Consider the following 21,764-nt stretch of genomic DNA (forward strand, 5'->3'; position numbering starts at 1 on the left):
CGGTCCTGAGAACACGGCAGCCGGACCTGGCCCAGGAAAACTAATGCAGGAATGCCCTCCGTGAGGGTGGCCAGGCCAGTGACATGCGCAGACGCACAGAGCCTTCCGTGGGGTCTCCCAATGGGAACTGGGCTACTGTTTGCTTCAAACACTCTCCTCTAGTTGGCTTGGCTGAGGAGGAGAGCAGACCGGGGCTTAGGTTTCTTCCCATTTTATTAGTCTCCTCAGCACAGGCAAAGGCCTGCAGCTAAGCAGCCTCCGCTGACTCCAGGGGCAGCAGTTGGTGCCTAACTGCAGGGGCACAGCTTTCCTATTACAGCTTCGTCCCACCCTCTCAGCTACACCAGCCCACAAGCCGGTCCTTTCAGTCTGAGTTCCTGCCCCACAGGGACCTTCCTTCAAGTAACCCATCCTTTCTTTGGTTTCCCCAGTCTTTCTCCCCTCTGGCACCCCGTCGTCCTTTTTGCTCTTTTTAGATCTTAATATGTGGTTAGCATATTTTTACATAAATTTTTGTCTATTTAATGATGTATGCTAATATTCTTAGAATTTGCAAGGCTGAAGCAGGAGGATCCCTGGAAGTTCCAGGCCAGCTTGTGCTGCAAAGTGAGATCTTGTATCAAAAATAAATAAATAAAATATTTAGTTATGAGGGATTTTCTCCTACACCTTAGCGGAGACTGAATACCAACGATTTCTTCTACACAAACAGTTCCACCCAATGCAATGCCCGGACCACACCCAGACCTTGGCTCAAAATGCCGGCTGCAGAGCAGCCAGGGTAGCACGTGCATGTAGCCCCGGCACCTAGGAGGCAGAGGCAGGATGGTCAGGAGTTTGAGATCATCTTCCACTCCATGGTGAGATGGAGGCTTGCTGGGCTACCTGAGACTGTCTCAAGAACCCCCAAATCTGGAGCTGGGGAGATGTCTCAGCTGGTAAAGATGCTTGCTTCCCCCCATGCCTGGTGACCTGGGTTCTATCTCTGGGGCCCACGTGGTATAAACAGAGAGCTGATGGTTCAAACAGTGTCCTTGGACAACACACACACATACACACACACACACACACACACACACACGATTTCTAAAATAATCTGAGACTTGAGAGATGGCTCAGAGGTTAAGAGCACTGGCTGCTCTTCCAGAGGACAGGCAAACGTTTGGCTCTCAGCACCCACAAGGTGGCTCACACTGTCACTAACTCCAGTTTCAGGGGATCCGACGACCTCTTCTGCCGTCCGTCGACACCAGGCACACACGTGATTTTCATACATACAAGCAGACATAGCATTCACACACAAAATGAAAATAAACATGGAAAAACAAACCGCAAATCCAAAAACCAATCAAACAAAAAGATGTCGGCCAAGGATTCAAGGTACAGTCAGAAGACAGCAGTCAACCTATAACCTGAGTATTTGTCAGAGATTGTCGCTTAGTAAGCAATGGGGGAGCAGCTACAGCCAAGTAAGGACAACCCAGAAGCCTTCCCGGGCTGAGTGAGAGCACCCATGCAAAGGCAAATGTGGAAGGCGCTGCCTCTCAATTCTGCACCAGAACTCAGGGCGGGCGGCATGAGGCCCTGGCTGACAGACGACATCCCTTCTATCCTGGGGTACAGTCTGGAGAGGACCGGTGGCCGAGGCCAGTGCGTGGAGGGAAGTCGTGCCCTTAGCACGCAGCTGGGACCAAGACCCTTGAATGTTGCTTCGCTGACCCCCAACTGCAGCCACCAGGAAGCCAGCAAACCCCAGCAGCCACCGTTTTCCTCGGGCCGCGTACTTCCCGCGCCCTCTGCTGGCAAAACGTAAAATTGCGCTGGCTGCAAAGGACGCGGCTGTGAGAAGATGGATTCAGAGCTGAGAGGCAACAGGTGGAGAGGCACGGGCGCCTCGTGATGAGCGCCGCTGATAACGATGGAAAGCAAGGTTTGGAAACACAGAATTAAGAAAATTTGGTGAAAGGCTAGAGAGTCAGCTCAGCAGGCTGTTCTTCCACAGGACCCAGGTTTTATTCCCAGGAACCTCACAACCATATGTGACTCCAGTTCCAGGACATCCGGCGTCCCCTGCTGACCCCCACAGACACAAAGTATCCATAGTATCCATACACATAAAAATAAAAAGATAATCCTTACATTCTCAGGGTCTTACCTTCTCAGGCAGCCCCTCACGGTTGTGTCGGGGGGTAATCTCTAGGTGAATTTAGACACTGCGGAGTGGACAGTCAGCACTAACCACCGCTTTGCTGGATAAAATAATCAAGGGCTGAGTCCCAGCAGCGGTGTGTGAGACCCTCATGCTGCCTGTTCAGCAGCCCTGCTGAGGAGGATTAAACCCTCTTCGGAAATATTAGGAAGGTGTGATCTCCAAAGTATGAAAACATTCGTCATTGGGATTGGTGGCTTGGCAAACACCCGGATGACAACTCGGGTTGAGAACTTGAGGAAACACCTTCCCAATTGCAGTAAATATCTCAGGATAGCTTCTTCAATCAGAGTCTGAGACACACACAGAGGAAAATGGGTCTTGGCAGTATGAAGTACTTGAAGTGCTTAACGTGGAAGGAAAAAAAAGATGTGAGCTATTTAGTGTTGGGAGGAAACCCAGGGCACTGAGGGATCAGCAGCCATGGAAATGCTCGAGGGTTCCCATTTTAATTGCAGAAGGTTTGCTTCTCTTTAATTATAAGACACTGGACACCATGTGTGTCTGAGGCTACTTTCCGACCTTCCCATGTGAAGAATTAAGAGGAAGAGTACACAGGTACTCGAGACACTCCAGGGTACTTGGATGGCCATGTGCGGCCCATGTACCTAAAACAAACACCAGAAATGAACACCATCACCTGGAGATTGTTTACCTAGACAGAAAGAGATCTAAAGAGGAGAGGGGAATATAAGGTGGGAGCAGACGGGAGCTCAGGGTTCAGTCTGAGAATTCATAGGAACAGGATCGTTCTTTGGTCTGAAGCAGAGGTAAGAACTAGTGGCCAACGCTCTGCTTCTCTGATCTTTCCACTCTCCCGCCTGATCGTCAACTCCAGGTTTTTATTATAGAGACCAATTAGAATCCATGCTACAGTGGGATTAAAGGGCATGCAACACTACGCCTGACTAAAAACAGTTTCTGAATAAAAATAAATAAGCAAGAAGAATGTAAGACTTTGATTGGAGATTAGAGCTACTTGCTGGGTAAAGTGCCTGGAAACCCAGTGACAGGTTTATAGACCCGTGATCTGAACATCAGAACAGGTGAACACGGGGACGAGCATTGCTCTGTGTGACACTGCCCGAGCCTCTGCACCTGCTCTTCCCTATGGTCCTCTGTGTACTCCCTTCCTGTTCACTACACATGAGCAACCTCTATGCCAGGGCGCTAAACGCTGCTTGGTAGACACACACTGTTAAGGGATAAAACAGAACACTGAGGCTGGAGAGAATGGCTCGGGAGATAAGGGCAACGCTCTGCTTTTGGGAAGGACCCAGGTTCGGGTCCCAGCATCCACACTGAGGTTAACCATCTGTAACTCCTCTTCTGGGTTCTGTGAACACTGGGTACACAAGTGGGGTGCAGACATACACATGCAGGCAAACACTCATGCACATAAAAATAATAAATAATTAAATCCCAGCACTCGGGAGGCAGAGGCAGGCAGATCTCTGTGAGTTCGAGACCAGCCTGGTCTACAAGAGCTAGTTCCAGAACAGGCTCCAAAACCACAGAAAAACCCTGTCTCGAAAAACAAAAAAAAATAATAATAATAATAATAAATAATTAAAGAAACAACGCAGGGGCTTTGAATCCGACTGGCGGTAGCCATGGCCTGGTGCATGCATGTTGCAGTTTCTGAGTGAGACTGTAGGACTCATTTTAGGAATTGATATACATTAAGGCAATAAAAAGTGATAAATTTAAAAAATCAAGGCTGGAGAGATGGCTCAGTGGTAAAGGCACTTGCTGCTCTTGAAGAAGACCCAAGTTCAATCAATTCTCAGCACCCACATGGGCAATAACAACCACCTAGCAAATTCATGCTCATGGGGATCTGGTGCCCTCTTGTGGCCATCATCAGCACCTGCATGAACCTGTTTGCACAGACATTCCCAAAACTAAAAAGTAAAACCATAAAAAATAAATAAATAAAACATGTTTCAAAAACTCAACCAGAAAGGTCTCTACCACCCATGAATACTGGCTCTTCCCTTTGGATATGGTGTCTGGACATTCCCACATTCTTGGAGATTTACACATGTATCAGGCAACACCTCCTGGAAGCCATGAGCCTGTCAGCTTCATGTAAGATGCCAGGGAGCCATGAGCCTCTCAGATTCCTGTCCAGCACACTGTAGGTGTCTCCGCTTACATGAATCCTCCTGTCTGGAGCTGAGCACTGTGCCATCCACAGGTTTCAAACCATGGCATCGTTTTCAGAGCCCTGTCTTTTCAATGGTGCTGTCTGGTCCTCCCCTGATTCCCACCACTCTTCCAGATACCCAGGACTCGATGAGCCGTCTGCTAATGGGATCCGCCGTGCTCTGTGCCCGGGACGAGGTGTGTTGTGTCCCCTCAGGCTTGGCCAGAGTCCAACAGAAAGACAGCTGCTCTTGAGATTTGAGAGTCTCCAATGGCTGAGGCCCGAGGTCCCGGAGCTCTGTGCACACAGATGACACCTCTCCTCCTCAACTGTATTTTTAAAATTACTCATGAAGTTAACTTGCTTTTGTTTTTTGATTTTATATTTACTTTTTATTTATGTGCATGAGAGGAGTGTGCACATGACTGCAGGTGCCTGTGTCTTCCACAAGAGGGCACTGTATCCCTTGCAGCTGTGATTATAGGTGGTTGTGAGGGGCCAGACAGGAGCTGCTAGCCAAATCTAGGTCGTCTGGAAGAACAGTAAGGGCTCTTAACTACTGAGCCAACTCTCGGCTGTGTTTCTAGGCTCTGGCAGAGGCAAATCAGGTTTTAAAGATGAGGAAACGCAGACAAGGCTCCGAACTCCAGAAGTGCTGCCTTCGGTGCCCTACTGACATCTGAGGGAAACATGAGGAACAGACACCACAAATGAGGCTGCTCCGGAAGGCAGGTGTCTTGACAGTGAGCGGTGCCTCCTCCCAGCAGGGCATACCCTTCAGATGAGAGACATTCCAGACAGAATCTGTGCCTGCCAATAGTCAAGGCAGTGCAGGAAGGAGGTTGATCCCAACGGGAGGTGTGGGTGGCCTGCTAGCCACGTGGTATGCTTACCAAGGACACAATGCATTTTAATTATGGTTTATATGACTTGAGTCTCCACCTTTGCTGTACTCGGAGTCCATACCTCATACATGGTGTGCCCATCGCTATCTCTTGTAAAAACCTGCAATCCAGGCTGTTTTCAGCTCCTCACTCTGACCCTTCCATGGGAGAGTTCTTGTCATCATTACTCAGAGAGAGAGATGCATGGTGTGCACCCACAGGGAGATCACTGCGTGTGTGGACCACAGGAAGATCACTGCATGGTGTGGGCACAAGGCTCCAGGCTCCGTCCCAAGCCCAGAGGACACAGGGTGGAGAGGATGGTCATTATCTGGAGAGAGTCCAGACATGACCATCACATGTTAATCAGGAAACTGGACAGCAGAAAAAGAAAAAGTATCCCCTCCCCTCGTTAGAGCCTGAGGGATCCCCAGAACAAATACCAACTGAAATACGGTGTGTTTCAGAACTTTCCTAAGATAGTGTGGTTTTGCTAAGCACAGGACAATACTGATCCATCCTATGTGCACCCCCCCCCATTTTTTTTTTTAAAGACAAGAATCTTCACATAGCCCTGGCTGTTCTGGAACTCACTCTGTAGACCAGGGTTTCTTCAAACTCACAGTTGGCCTCTGCCTCCCGGGTTCTGAGAGTAAAGGCAGGCGCCATCACACTCAGGCAATGCTATAGCTCTTTATGAGTGATAAGATAAAACAATGTGAAAATTTGTTTCAAGACTGGAGTAGTTAACTATTGCTGAACCTATACAGTACAGTGTTTTCTAACTGTGGGCAAGTTCAAAGCTTTTCCATAGCAAAATTATTTTAGAGCTGTTCCAGGAAGCCACATGTGTTAATGAATATAGTGTGTGTGTGTATGTGTGTGTGTGTGTGTGTGTGTGCGCGCGCGCGTGTGGACTCATTGGAAGAGAATACAGAGAATACAGAGAAAGGAGATGTTCAATGCTCCAGCAGGGATGGAGGTGGTCCGGTCTCTCACGCGTTGAACGATGCGACACCGCCACCTAGTGGGAAGAGTGCATCATGCCTTCGCCAGCTCTGAAGATTCTGAGCTCCAAGGTTTTCAAACCGTGGAACGCCGGCGTCATGAACATTTTCAACAATAAAAGGTTTCAGAATGAAAAATTCCCCCAAATAAATTCAAAATCGAAGACCTAACGAATCTAGAGTGCTTCTAGCCTGTGCTGCATGCTGGCACCCCAATGCGGCCTTGGCAGGAACAAACAACGTTCACACCTGAGTTCACTGGTTCCCTCTTGTGGCCATCAGCAGCACCTGCATGCACCTGTTTGCACAGACATTCACAAAGTTAAAAAGTAAAATTTCAAAAAGTAAATAAATAAAACATGTTTCATAAACTCAACCAGGAAAGATCTCCACCATCCATGAAGAGTTGTTCTTCCCTTTTGCAGTGGTGTCTGGACATTCCCACATTCTTGGAGATTTACAAATGTATCAGGCAACACTTCGTGGGAGCCATGAGCCCCTCAGCTTCAAGTCCTGTGCACAGGAGCCATGAGCCCCTCGGCTTCCTTTCCGACACACTGTAGGTGTCTCCGCTTACACGAATCCTCCTGTACAGAGCTGAGCACTGTGCAGTCCACAGGTTTCAAACCATGGCGTCGTTTTCAGAGCCCTGTCCTTTCAATAGTGCTGTCTGGTCCTCTCCTGATTCCCACCACTCTTCCAGATACCCAGGACTCGAAGAGCCTTCTGCTAATGGTATTCGCTATGCTCTGTGGGTTGTGTGTCCCCTCAGGCTTGGCCAGAGTCCAACAGAAAGACAGCTGCTCTTGAGATTTGAGAGTCTGCAATGGCTGCGGCCCGAGGTCCCAGAGCTCTGTGCACACACAGGACACCTCTCCTCCTCAACTGTATTTTTAAAATAACCCATGAAGTTCACTTGCTTTTGTTTTTTAGATTTTATATTTACTTTTTATTTATGTGCATGAGTGGAGTGTGCATATGACTGCAGGTGCTTGTGTCGGCCACACAAGGGCGGTGTACCCCTTGCAGCTATGATTATAGGTGGTTGTGAGGGGCCAGACAGGGGCTGCTAGCCAAATCTAGGTCATCTGGAAGAGCAGTAAGGGCTCTTAACCACTGAGCCACCTCTCGGCTGTGTTTCTAGGCTCTGCCAGAGGCAGATCAGTCTTTAAAGATGAGGAAATGCAGACCAGGCTCCAAACTCCAGAAGCGCTGCCTTCGGTGCCCTACGGAGACCTGAGGGAAGCGTGAGGGGCAGACATCACAACTGAGGCTGCTCCGGAAGGCAGGTGTCCTGACAGCGCCTATGTCTCCTGCCAGCAGGGCATACCCTTCAGATGAGAGACATTCCAGACAGAATCTGTGCCTGCCAATAGTCATGGCAGTGCAGGAAGGAGGTTGATCCCGAAGGGAGGATGTGGGTGGCAAGCTAGCCACGTGGTATGCTTACCAAGGGCAGAATGCATTTTATTAATGGTTTATATGACTTGAGTCCCCACATCTGCTGTACTCAGAGTCCATACTTCATACATGGTGTGCCCATTGCTATCTCCTGAAAAAACCTACAATCCAGGCTGTTTTCAGCTCCCCTCTCTGACCTTCTGCAGGGGAAGTTCTTGTCATCATTACTCAGAGAGAGAGATGCATGGTGTGCACCACAGGAAGATCACTGCGTGTGTGGACCACAGGATGATCACTGCGTGTGTGGACCACAGGATGATCACTGTGTGTGGACCACAGGGGGATCACTGCGTGTGTGGACCTCAGGGAGATCACTGCGTGTGTGGACCACAGGGGGATCACTGCGTGTGTGGACCTCAGGGGGATCACTGCGTGTGTGGACCACAGGGGGATCACTGCGTGTATGGACCACAGGATGATCACTGTGTGTGGACCACAGGGGGATCACTGCGTGTGTGGACCACAGGGGGATCACTGCGTGTGTGGACCACAGGGGGATCACTGCGTGTGTGGACCACAGGGGGATCACTGCGTGTGTGGACCACAGGGGGATCACTGCGTGTGTGGACCACAGGGGGATCACTGCGTGTGTGGACCACAGGGGGATCACTGCGTGTGTGGACCACAGGGGGATCACTGCGTGTGTGGACCACAGGGGGATCACTGCGTGTGTGGACCACAGGATGATCACTGCGTGTGTGGACCACAGGGGGATCACTGCGTGTGTGGACCACAGGGGGATCACTGCGTGTGTGGACCACAGGGGGATCACTGCGTGTGTGGACCACAGGGGGATCACTGCGTGTGTGGACCACAGGGGGATCACTGCGTGTGTGGACCTCAGGGAGATCACTGCGTGTGTGGACCACAGGGGGATCACTGCGTGTGTGGACCACAGGGGGATCACTGTGTGTGTGGACCACGGGATGATCACTGCATGGTGTGGGCTCAAGGCTCCAGGCTCCGTCCCAAGCCCAGAGGACACAGGGTGGAGAGGATGGTCATTATCTGGAGAGAGTTCAGACAAGACCATCACATGTTAATCAGGAAACTGGACAGCAGAAAAAAGAGTATCCCCTCCCCTCGTTAGAGCCTGAGGGATCCCCAGAACAAATACCAACTAAAATATGGTGTGTTTCATAACTTTCCTAAGATAGTGTAATTTTGCTAAGCACAGGACATTACTGATCCATCCTATGAGACTCCCCCACCCCCATTTTTTTTTTAAAGACAAGAGTCTCTGTACAGCCCTGGTTGTCCTGGAACTCACTCTGTAGACCAGGCTGCCCTCAAAATCAAAGTTTGCCTCTGCCTCCCAGTTGCTGGGATTAAAGGCAGGCGCCACCACACTCAGGCAATCCTGTAACTCTTTAAAAGTAATAAGATAAAACAATGTGAAAATTTGTTTCAAGACTGGAGTATGTTAACTATTGCTGAACCTATACATTTTTCCTAACTGTAGTTCAAAGCTTTTCCATTGCAAAATTTATTTTAGAGTTGTCCCAGAAAGCCACGTGTGCTAATAAATATAGTGTGTGTGTGTGTGTGTGTGCGCGCGCGCGCGTGTGCGTGCGCGCGCGCGCACGCGTGCACTCATTGGAAGAGAATACAGAGAAAGGAGATGTTCAATACTCTGACATTGATGGAGGTGGTGAGGTCTCTCACGTCTTGAACGATCCAACAGCGCCACCTGGTGGGAAGAGTGCGCCATGCCTTCGCCAGCTGTGAAGATTCTGGGCTCCAAGGTTTTCAAACCGTGGAACGCGGGCGTCATGAACATTTTCTTATTTCTTCTTCTTCTTTTTTTTTTTAAAGATTTATTTATTTATTATGTATACAACATTCCTTCTATGTATGCTCGCATGCCAGAAGAGGGCACCAGATATCATTACAGATGGTTGTGAGCCACCATGTGGTTGCTGGGAATTGAACTCAGGACCTCTGGAAGAGCAGTCAGTGCTCTTAACCTCTGAGCCATCTCTCCAGCCCCCGTCATGAACATTTTCAACAATAAAAGGTTTCAGAATGAAAAATTCCCCCAAATAAATTCAAACTCGAAGACCTAACGAATATAGGGTGCTTCTAGTCTGTGCTGCTGCATGCTGGCACCCCAATGCAGCCTTGGAAGAAACACACAAAGTTCAAACCTGAGCTCACTGTCAGAAAGACCAACAAAAGCTGCATGAAAGACCATGAAAGACCGACGCTCACGTTGCAGACTCTTCTACGTGACGAACCGCACTGTTTTCTCTCTATATATACACTGTTTCTGCTCTTACAGATCATGGCGGTTTCATGATGGAAAGCAAACACTTAATATTTCCTTGTCATTCCTCAGCACGTAATTATCAAATTAGTCCACCTCGAGACGGCATTAGGTTAGACAAGCTACTGAATCCATCTAGCCAACGTGCAATCTGCTCTTTTTCTAAATAAGGAAATGAGTAAAATTATGTATACCAAACAGATTTTTTTATATTTATTTGTTTGTTTATTTATTTATTATGTATACAATATTCTGTCTGCATGTATGCCTACAGACCAGAAGATGGCACCAGATCTCATTACAGATGGTTGTGAGCCACCATGTGGTTGCTGGGAATTGAACTCAGGACCTTTGGAAGACGAGGCAATGCTCTTAACCACTGAGCCATCTCTCCAGCCCCCCCAAACAGATCTTTTAAGATAAACTTGTTACTGTCAATGTTTGATTTCTATGCCTACCTTCTATAAATTTGTAAATTACTGCCTATGTGTTTGGTTTGAATGCCTATTTTTCATACTCATAAACTCGGGATGACATAAACATTTCTCAGGTGGGTATGGAAGGTGGCTCAGCAGGCAGAGGAGCTAGCTGGCTGCCAAGCCTCAGAAGTCCAGTTTGATCCCCAGAACCCACATGATGGAAGGAGAAACCCAGCCTCTTCCTAGTGTCCTATGACCTACACACACACACACACACACACACGCACATATACACACATGCACACACGCACACACATAATCATGCACACATACATGCATGTGCACACACACACACGCAAAATAAATAAATTTTTAAGACTTCCCATTCAAACAAGAGTATTCAAGTGGAAAGAGCTAAAGCCTGTACTAACATTATTAGAAAAATGCTCCAGACATCCAGTAAGTTAATAAACCAAGACATAATTTCAAAACAAAACTTAATTAGTTAAGGCGCTGGCAAGATGACTCAGTGGGTGAAGGCACTTGCTGGCAAGCCTGACGACCTGAATTTGATTCCTGGGACGCTAAACACGGTTGTGGCAATACAATATTCTGTCCAGGACAGACAGCAGGAAGTGACAGAAAAGAGGAAAGCAAGACAGCAAAGGAAATAAATGAGCCGTGGGTCCCACCGCAGCGGCAGGGGCTTTGGAGGCCCGCGCTCGCTCTTGCTGGGGCCCTTGCTAGATTCAGCCCGGAATCCCAGAGGCTCCGCCCCCGCGGTTCTGGGCTGCAGGCTGCGGCGGACACTGCCAAAGGCCGAGCTCCTTCTAACCATCCTTCACCAGAGTAGATGAGGCCCGGAGCCCACAGCTCTGGAGAAAGCCAGGCACGGTGGTGCACACTTGCTATCCAGTACTGCAGAGGTCAGGGGGTCGGGGCCAGCCTCAGCTACCTAGTAAGACTGTCTCCAAACAAACAGAAACAAAGTCTGCAGGAGTGAAAAGTGAGTCATTTATTCCTCTTTGGCCTAAAGGAGAAGTCTGAATGGCTATTTTACCTTCAAAGAGTAAAAGCATTGGATTTTCTTGGGGGAAGGGACGGGGCGGGGTGGGGGGAGCGGAGATAGGTAAGCTTCATTGTGACTGAGTTATAGGAAAGAAGCTGTGTCCGCGAGACACCACGGATTATGAGGGAAAGAATGGGCAAACGGGGAGACCAACGGCTGGTATTTTGAAACACTCACATGCCTGGGCTCTGGATACCCCCATACTGACTGTCAGCCCACGGTGCCGCCTTCGGCGGGCAGAGCCTGCCCTCTAGTGGCGGGGCCCGGGATGACAGGCGCTTTTTTAAAGCGCAGGTCACCACACCTGCTCTTACCGAATAGCCATGGGGGAAATTAATGATTATAGACTTGGCAATGGGGAAAATTAATGATTATAGCCTTGGCAATGGCTGGAACAGCAGCTCCGCTAAGCGAGTCCCGCGACTCATCATTTCATCCCTGCCAAGACGGGAGTATTATGTCCCACCCGCCGCCGGCCAAGGGCTGAAGTGCGCCCGTACCATGGCCCGCCTGCTCAGGGCTCTGCTGCCTCAGGCTTGGTCCCTTGGTCAGTGCCATCCCCAGGAAGGCTTACAAGTCACACGTGGTCTTGCCTTCTGAAGCCACAGGGCTACACCGCAAGCCTCTACGGCAGAGCGGCAACATTGTCCCGAGACTCTTACCTCCGCAGCCAGAAAAGAAACTGAGTCGAACTCAGGATTATTGCTGGGTCTCCAGAGCCTGGCCACTTAGCTACCAAGGTAAAATGTTTTCACCCATTGTCCGGGGTGCAAGCGACCTGGGAAAGCTGCCAATCAGACCCTCCGAATGATGACCATAAAGTCAAAGTCAGAGAGGGGGATACTTGGGGCAGAAGATCACAGGATCATTTACAGGAGCCTTGATTTAACATCTAAAGCCAGTGCGACCCCATGCTGAGCCTCTAACGTGTTAATGTCGGGTGACTTCCTCCCGAAAGCCCTATTACGTGGGAGCTCTGACTGTCCCCATTTCATGGATAAGGAAACCGAGGTGGAGAGCTTCTGCCTGGCCCATTAGTTCCATTACCAGAGCTGTAATTATTCAAAGTCATGAGAAAGGTAGATGAGCGTGGGGAGGTGGCCAGGGGTCAGGACACTCACCTGTGAGTCACCTGCGGATGCATGGGCTTGTCTGTTTGGTTGTTCTGGTCTCATGGCAAACCACTCTGCATGGCTCTTGAGAAAGAACAAAGTTAGGGGTTGAAAAGACAGGTGGGGTCTGCCCTGTGTAAGATGCCAGGTGCCCTTGGCCCGTCTGGTCCCTCCCCACCTTCAAGCCTCTGAATAGAGTGAGGAGGGCAAGGCCAGCCTATGGTCTAGACGCTTTTATTTACCTGCTCCTCCCTGGGGTTTCTCCAGTCTGTCCAGCAGCTGCAGACATAGACCCCTGCTCTTGCTGAATTAGTAGGTACTCTTGAATTGTTAACAAAGAGATTTTAAGTTAATACTTGACTGTGTATGCAGATGCACACGGGCCTGAAGGCAGAGGGCAACCTCAGACGTGGTTCCTCCTGAAGCGCTCCTCATCCACCTCATATTCCGAGACAGCATCTCTCATTGGGATCTGGGGCAGGACGGCCAGCCAGTGAGCCCCGGGGACCCCAGGGTCCCCAGTGCTGGGGTTTGCAAAAATCACTCTCCATTACAGTCAACTTAAAAAAAGAGCAACATTATTTTTATTTTACATATATGAATGCACGCATATATGTGTGCCATGTGCATGCCCGGTGCCCATGGAGGCCCAAAGAGGACACTGGGTCTCCTGGAACTAGAGTTAAAGATGCTGTGAGCTGCCATGTGGGTACTGGAAACCAAATCCAGGTCCTTTACAAGAACAACCAGTGCTCTTACCTGCTGAGCCGTCTCCAGCCCCAATTTTTATTTTTTTTTTTAAATATTTATTTATTTATTGTTATGTATACAATATTCTGTCTGTGTGTATGTCTGTAGGCCAGAAGAGGGCACCAGACCTCATTACAGATGGTTGTGAGCCACCATGTGGTTGCCGGGAATTGAACTCAGGACCTTTGGAAGAGCAGGCAATGCTCTTAACCTCTGAGCCATCTCTCCAGCCCCCAGCCCCAATTTTTAATGCGTATGCTGGAGATCAAGCTCACCCCTGTGAAGCAAGCAGCTTACCAATAAGCCATCCTCCCAGCGCTAATATTTTTTTAAAACACCAGGGACAATTCAGATTCTTTAGTTTTCCCTTTGATCCCCGTTTCCCATCCCCCCCAAGGCTCCCCAGACTTTGTGAACTAGAATCTAGTGAGTGGATGGACCATTGATTAGACAGAGGAAGAGGTGGGCGGGTGACCGGAGCAGGGTGCAGAGTGACCCGGCTTTAAGGCCAAGTCACTGGGTAGGTCAGCAGGCGGGTCAGCGGGCAGGGACCTGCAGTTTATAGACTGATTCTTTGACTCAAACATTTTGAACGCCATTCCTGACGGCCATCCTTGCCCAAGGTGAGGATAAGGCACAAAATCGGTCCAGACAGTGGCTGCCCAGGACTGACCCTCTGTGTGAGCTCCGAGTCTGCAGCCAGCTAGTCTAACAGGGTGTGATGGCCAGCTGGGAGGACTGGCCTTGACGGAGCCTGTCCCTGAGAGAAAATTAGGAGGCTGCCTAAGCTCCAGGCAGGAGTCACGGGGCTTCCCGTGTGAGAAAGAAGGGAACAAACAGGAAACAAATTTAATAATTACACAGAGGCACCTCCCTCCTGCACGCCCGAGGTTGAGCCCCACAGAAACATCTGAGGAGTCACTTCCTCCCATGGCGCAGGAGTCGGCCCCTGGCAAGCTTCAGGCACCGCAGCTGTCCTGACTGCACATAGTACATTTTCCCTACTGAAGCTCCCTTCTGAGGGCACCCCGATCTATTTCCTCGGTCACCCACACTTATCCCTCACAGGCCCTTCACCATTCCAAGAAATCGTCTGAAATAGTAAATGTGGGGTCGGAAGACAGCTCGGCAGTTGAGAACGGGTAATGCGAGGACCCCAACAGGAGGACCCCAACGGGAGGACCCCAATGCGAGGACCCCAACGGGAGGACCCCAATGCGAGGACCCCAACAGGAGGACCCCAGTGGGAGGACCCCAATGCGAGGACCCCAATGCGAGGACCCCAGGTCAGTTGCGGCATCTCCATAGGGGGACTCACAGCTGCCTGTAACTCCAGCTCTCGCTGATCTCGTGTCCTCCTCCGGCCTCCACAGGTCCCTGCATGCGCGTGGTACACTGACACACATGTATACACCACTTTCAGGAGTCAGTTCCCTCCCTCCACCACGAGGGTCCGCGGAACTGAACTTAGCTCACATCTGTTACAACGGCAAGAGCCCTTACCGGATGTGTCATCTTGACGGCCCAAGGGAGACTCTAAAATACTTTATATGAGCAGAAGACAGCAGGCTGCAAGTTTTTAAAAACCTCTCTGAAATCTGTGTACCTAAAAAGAAGAATTCTATTCTAACCTGGCGTGGTGGTACAGGTCTTTAATCCTAGCATGGGGAGACAGAGACCGGTGGACCATCACATGTTCAAGGCCAGCCTGGATGGTCTACATAGCAAGACCCTCACTCAATAATCATGATAAATCTGACAAGAAAGGAATAAAGTACAAAACATGGAAAACACTGTGCTAACAGACGATCAAGCTTTGTGTGATCTTACATGAAATGCTTCCGATAGACCAGTTCACAGGAACAGAAAGCAGGTAGCCTAGAACTGGGCAAGGGCTGTTCTCAGGGGGCCTGGGCAGATAACAGTGAGTTAAAGATCTCACAGGGTCCCCAATCTATCCTGTACCCCCTCGGTCAACACACTGGTGTCCTCTCAAAGAGAGGCCCAGGAAGTCATCTCAACTCTTTCTGGAGTGTGGGGCCACCTTCAGGGTCAGACGGTCTCACTGGGGTGACAGTAACTTCAGGGTCAGACGGTCTCACTGGGGTGACAGTAACTTCAGGGTCAGACGGTCTCACTGGGGTGACAGTAACTTCAGGGTCAGACGGTCTCACTGGGGTGACAGTAACTTCAGGGTCAGACGGTCTCACTGGGGTGACAGTAACTTCAGGGTCAGACGGTCTCACTGGGGTGACAGTAACTTCAGGGTCAGACGTTCTCACTGAGGTGACAGTAACTTCAGGGTCAGACGGTCTCACTGGGGTGACAGTAACTCCCTCCACCCTCAGTGTACTGGGAACTGAGTGTTCCAAGGCTAAGGCAATTCTCTAACCGTGTTGGGATTGTCTAGAGATTACCCACTTACAGACAGCCAGGCCCAGGTCACAGAGCCCAGTCACCACGCACGTTCAACGCCGAGACCCGGGAAGGCACTGGCACAGAGGTGACGAGACTCACTAGCCCAGCCAGGCTGTTTCCATTCGTCTCTCATGTCGGTGGAGGGCCAGCGGTCTGGTTTTGGTGTTGCCTATCTGTAGACCAGCACCTACGTCTGTTCCTCTTCCTCAGCTGGGAGGGTACCCTCTGCCCGCTTCCATCTGCTGGCTGGCGTTCTCCTTTTGCTTTCCAGGAACTTGTGAAGACAGCAAGAACGTGTATTTTCTCATGGGAGCGTTTGTCAGGTGCAGGGTCGTGAAGGCCTGTTGGGTTCAGGATGGTGGGTGGGTGGGTAACAAGAGCTTCAGGTCCCATTTAACATATACAACTCAGAGAATTTGGGTGTGTTCACAGATTGGCCGGCAGGCAAGTCTATGGGGGGCATTTTATTGATTAATGATTGATTTGGGAAGGCCCAGCCCATTGTGGCCATATTGTGGCGGGTGCCAGTCCTGACCAGGGGTCCTGGGTTGTGTAAGAAATGAACTTAGTGAGCCAGGGAGAGCAAGCCAGTGAGCAGCCCCCTCGCATGGCCTCAGCTTCAGTTCCTGCCCTGCTTTTCCTCCATGACTGTCTTAGTTTGGGTTTTTCTGTTGCTACAACAGAGCCCTGCCCAACAAGCAAGCTGGGGAGAGAACTGTTCATCAGACTCACACTTCAGCCTTGCCGTTCGTTACCGAAGGAAGTCAGGATGGAGCTCAAGCAGGGCTGGAACTCGGAGGCAGGAGCTGATGCAGGGGCATGGAGGGGAGCTGCTCACTGACTTGCTTGCTCAGCCCACAGGGATGGCACCACCCACCATGGGCCCGGCCTCATTGATCACTAAATGAGAAGATGCCTTACAGCTGGCTCTCATGGAGGCGTTGCCTCAGCTGAGGCTCCCTCCTCTCTGGTGACTCTAGCTTGTGTCTAGCTGACATAAAACCATTCAGTACAGTGACAGATTGTGACGTGGAAGTATAAGCCAAATAAGCTGCCTATAACTCCACCTCCAGGGGATCCACGCCCTCTTCTGACCTCATTGGGTACCACACACTTATGGTGCACATACATTTTTAAAGGTAAAACACTCATAGACATAAAAATAAAAATTTTAAAGACCACTCCGACGTGATTGACCACAGCTACTCAGAGCCCTCTGCCACTGGCGTCTCAGATTCTAGGAGTTTTCAGCCATACTTGCTAAGGTGAGCTTCACCCCTTTCCCTCAGTGTTGCCTGACCTGCGTGCAAGCCCTCGGCCCACCCTGTTTGGGCCTCCGTATCTCCCCTGTACAAGGGTCACGGCATTGCCTTGCTGAGGGGATTTCTGGGGGAGATCAGCTGGAAGGATGTGTGTGCAAACACCCTGACCATGATCTGGCACACATAATAAAAGTTAGTTGGTATTTCTGCTAATTGCATCCATATCCGAACACTCCCTGGATGGGTGAGGAGGAGAAGGCTGAAGTCACTGCCTCTGTCATCCATGACCTGTGTGAGTTGCTTCACAACTCTGTCTCTGCTTCTCTGTTAGTGAAGACGAATCATAAAACACACTCGTCACAGGTAATGACGAGGGTGAAGTGATGAAACATTGCGAGAGCCGAGAACAGATTCAGGAGGCTCCAGGAAGGACACGGCAGCAGTTCTGATGAGGCCCTGTGGAGACTTGGGTGTTAGCTACCGTAGCACTTCTGAGAGAACTTACAGAGAAAAGCTTTGTTTGAGCCCACAGTTTTGAAGGTCATCCCTGTTGTCTTGGAGTCTGTAGTTGTCTTGGGCAGCCATCAGGGAGCACGCTTCTGAACCAAACCTCATGGAAAACCAGGGAACAAGGAGAAAAGAGGACAGAGTCCCCTGATCTTATTTAACAGCAGCCCTCCCAATGACCTGATGTCCTCCCTGCTAAACCCAGCTCTTAATGCTTCCACTGCCGCCTAAGGGCGCCAGGACAGAAACCAAATCTGTAATACATGGGCCTTTGGAGACCACACTTGGTGCAGTGTTGCCTGCAGGTGCATGAGAATGGATAGGTGCATAGCTGGATGGACGGACAGTGGATGGATGGATGGATGGATGGATGGATGGACAGATGATGGATGGATGGGTAGATGGATGGATGGATGGATGGACAGACGATGGATGGATGGATGGATGGATGGACAGACAATGGATGGACAGATGGATGGATGAATGGACAGACGATAGATGGATGGATGGATAGATGGATGGATGGATGGATGGATGAATGGACAGACAATGGATAGATGGATGGATGGACGGACAGACGGATAGACAGACAGAGGATTTGCTGACTCATTCGATGTTTGTTGAGTGCTTGCCCTGGCTCAGACACTGTCCTGGAGGTGCAACAGTGAACAGATGAAGTCTTTGTCTCACTGGGACAATTATAGTGAGTCTGTGATACAGACCGATAACTTAAAAATGCATCTAGGAGCGACCGGAGCAAGGCAGGCAACTAGAACGAGAAATGAGCTTGCAAGCCTGAAATGATCTGTTGAAAAAGAAAAGCTTAAAAAAAAAGCCCCCTAGTCTTCCCCAGGACTGAGAAAAATCAAGAATCCAGGAGGGAAGAGAGTTGGATTGAGGCGACAAGAGAAAGGTGTGGTCAGATAGGGGAAAGATGAGCTTATGAGGAAGTGTTCCAACAAGGAATTCTCACCACAGACACCAGGACAGCATGTCCCACTCGGGCAGGTGGCTCCCATCCCTTGGGCCCCACCTGCTTCTCTCCTACAAGTTGCCCAGCCTCCTGGATCTGGGATGATGCCAGGCTGTCACACACCTGGACCACAAGGGCAAAGTACACAGTGGAGAAAATGCAGTCACGTCTGTCCCCACTGATGGCTGTCTTCTCCTTTGTAGAACCCACCCCCCCCTACACACACACACACACACACACACACACGCACACACACACACACACACACACACACACACACACACACGCTGCCCTCACTCCTGTCCTGGACCAGGATGCTGAGCTCCTGGGAACTCCAGAGAGTGGAGGGAGAGACAATAGCCCAAGCAGAGGAAGGAGCTGTGAACCAGAGAACAAAGCAGCAGATGCCGCCACCATGGTTGCTGGCTCGGGGGCCTGACTTTTCTTTTCTCTCGTCCTTTATCAGGGCTGAGGTTTATTCGGTGGATGTTCAAAGTCTGCGGCTCTCTGCACACAAAGCCCTAAGTGATGCATGATGCGTGTGAAGGAGATCAATGCACCCTCCATTTCCAAGAAGCTTCACCGTCTGGGGAACAAAAGATAAATGTGGGCCACATGACCTCACCAGGCCCTGCGTTCTGTGAATGGGAAGAGTTGGGTTTTTTGTTTTGTTTTGGTTTTTGAATTTTGTCCCTCCTGGCCTGGTGCCAGCTGGATGGACCTCCTCCCTCCCTCCCACCACAGGTGAACACCCAACTCTTCTCCCATGCTTCCTCTTCAGGGCCATTCCACCACCTGGACAGGGGTGAAGGTGGAGTGGTACCCTCTCAAGTACCTGGATTTTGATCTTTCTCCCCCAAAGATGGGGACAACAAGATGGGCTATACAGAGACCCAAGAGAGACACGGGGAAGGCTAGGAAATGAGGGGCCCCAGGTGCAATGCCGTTACTCCCAGAAACAAAGACACGGAGACACATCAGATTCAAGAACTGCTTGCGTTTATTGGCGACCAGCATAGATCAACAGAAGAAGCGTTGAAAATGGGGAGAGAAGGGAAAAGCATGTGACTGAGCCTGACTGAGCTTCTGCTGAGCTCTATTCCCACTGCAAACTGGGGTTTGGGAGGCTCCCCGAAGAGCCAGGGGGTCGGACTCCGGGAGGAAGCTGATTGGGACCGGAAGGTCGGACTCCAGGAGAAAGCTGATTTCTACCAGGAGGACGGACTCCAGGAGGAAGCTGATTCCAACCATTGCCCCCCCAACTTCCTGCAGGATACCGGCCATTACTCCCCCAGCTACCTGCAGGATACCGGCCATTACTTCCCCAAATTCCTGCAGGATACCGGCCATTACTTCCCCAACTTCCTGCAGGATACCGACCATTACCCCCCCAGTTGCCTGCAGGATACGGACCGTTGGGCCCCCAACTGACTACTGGGTGCCGACCTGCTAATTGACTATTGCTACCCCATATTCCAGAAGGGAATGGCATGGGCCTTCTTCCCCACCCAGTTCCTGCCCCTCCAGCTCCCCAAGATGCACTGGGACTTAGAATCCCCCAAGGAAAACCAGGCAGTAATCTGTGGATGAAGTACAAGAACGGATGCTGGGCGAAGGCTTCTGCCTCGGTTCTCAGCGGACTGGAACCAGGCTGTACAGACTCTGAGTCCTCGGGTCCATAAGCTTCGTATGCGGAGGAAGCCATAGGAAGAGGTCTGCCTCTGGAAAGGTATGGCAGCGCTCGCTCCAAGCGGTCCTCGGCAGCAGCCCCCATCCCTTGCCGAGGGTCCTCCTCGGAGAGCCAGAACTCCATGGGGTACTCCCCCCAGAAGGGAGGCTGGCTGGGCACCTCAGGTAGAGCGCCATCTTGTGAGAATCCAGGGAACCTTGGAAGAACCCGCGGTGGTTCGTGATTCACAAGGTCAGGCTTTGGCTGAGGCTGTCCCAAGCCCGCTGTCTCAAGCTTGAAGAGGCTGGCGAAGGAAGGTTTTCCAGAATGTGGGGAGATTTTCTCCTCTGGTGCCCCAATGCTCCGTGCAAAGAGGCCTGAAGGGGAAAAAATGGAGAAAATGAAGCAGACAGTGGATCGGATTTGGTACCAGCTATTCCTTTGACCCCCATGCCCCCTTCCCTTGCTGCTCCTCACCTCCCTGGGGATTCAGCTGCACACCCGACCACATGTGCACACTCCTGCCTTTACCTATTCACTAATCCCAGTTCCCAAGGACCCCAGTGCCCTCCATACCTGGCAGATACAGACAGATCAGGAGCAGGCCCAGGGGAGCCTGGCTCCCACCTGCAAGGCCCTGCATCTTGCTTCGCTCCAGCAGTCTCCCTGGGCTCCAGGCAGCAGGCTTTATCCCGTTGGTGGGGTGGGGGACAGCAGAAACAGGCTGGGCCAGTGGTTGTGGAGACAATAGATCTGCCCATTCCACCCTCATTCTCGATTCGGTCTGTGGCAACAGGTGTCACTTGAATGTCCCAGAGGAACTGGGTGTTTCCCATACCTGGTTCTTTTCCTTGTACTCCCTGCCCCTTCCTCACCCAGGTGCTCTGGTCCACAGGTCACCCCTAGTTCCCAGCCCTGCCCTGGCTTGTCTCTACCTAAGCCTTAGGATGCTGGTGTCTTCACCGTCTCCCACGGCAGCAGCAACACTCAGCAGGCTGACTCTTGGGATCTAGAACCTCACTCCAGCACCCCTTGTTTATATATCCCCACATCGTCCCCTGGATGCCGACAAGCTGGACATCCTGGGGTGCAAAACTTCCCCCATCTGAGGTGCTCTTCCTATGTGAAGCCCTTAACCTGGAGAAAGAGCTTTGTCCCCCTGAGCCTATAACAAAGCCCCACAAGCTGACGATTCCCAATGCAATGTAATATTGTGGGTTTTGTTTTCATTTTGTCTTTTGTTTCATTTGCTTATTTGTTTCCTATTTTGCCTGGTTTTCTTTGAGGAGAGTGGAGTTGGGGTAAGTTAAGACAGAGTCTCACTATGAGACTGGCCTCAGACATATAATCCTCCTGCCTCAGCCTCCCAAGTGCTGGGATGACAGGCATGTGCTGTCAAAGCCCCTGTAATCAAGCTTGTAAAAGATTTTTTTTAAATATTTATTTATTTATTTATTATACAATGTTCTGTCTGTATGCCTACAGGCCAGAAGAGGGCACCAGACCTCATTACAGATGGTTGTGAGCCACCATGTGGTTGCTGGGAATTGAACTCAGGACCTTTGGAAGAGCAGGCAATGCTCTTAACCACTGAGCCATCTCTCCAGCC

The 21,764-nt window shown here is 50.6% G+C and overlaps 1 protein-coding gene and 1 pseudogene across 1 annotated transcript; one reads left to right on the forward strand and one right to left on the reverse strand.

Annotated features, from left to right (window-relative positions):
• The first annotated feature begins 2,377 nt into the window (after window positions 1-2,377).
• On the forward strand, window positions 2,378-2,903 carry LOC121435707 (annotated as a pseudogene).
• Window positions 2,904-19,582: 16,679 nt separating this feature from the next.
• CUNH6orf15 (chromosome unknown C6orf15 homolog) lies at window positions 19,583-20,798 on the reverse strand. The gene is made up of 2 exons (XM_041635171.1): window positions 20,732-20,798; window positions 19,583-20,532 (listed from the first exon to the last, which is right to left on the reverse strand). Exons 1-2 carry the CDS (start codon window positions 20,796-20,798, stop codon window positions 19,583-19,585), a joined length of 1,017 nt encoding a protein of 338 aa, XP_041491105.1.
• Between the last annotated feature and the right edge of the window lie 966 nt (window positions 20,799-21,764).

This window comes from Microtus oregoni, unplaced genomic scaffold, assembly GCF_018167655.1.
Source record: "Microtus oregoni isolate MIOR12 unplaced genomic scaffold, Mior012 000046F_ref0000063, whole genome shotgun sequence".
Lineage (NCBI taxonomy): Eukaryota > Metazoa > Chordata > Mammalia > Rodentia > Cricetidae > Microtus > Microtus oregoni.

What these genes read in the sequence shown, in the direction of transcription:
- CUNH6orf15 (XM_041635171.1), bottom strand. Translation starts at nt 20,798, where the DNA reads ATGCAGGGCCTTGCAGGTGGGAGCCAGGCTCCCCTGGGCCTGCTCCTG. An exon ending in GATCTGTCTGTATCTGCCAG is followed by an intron (nt 20,533 to 20,731) that starts GTATGGAGGGCA and finishes TTTCCCCTTCAG; the next exon opens with GCCTCTTTGCACGGAGCATT.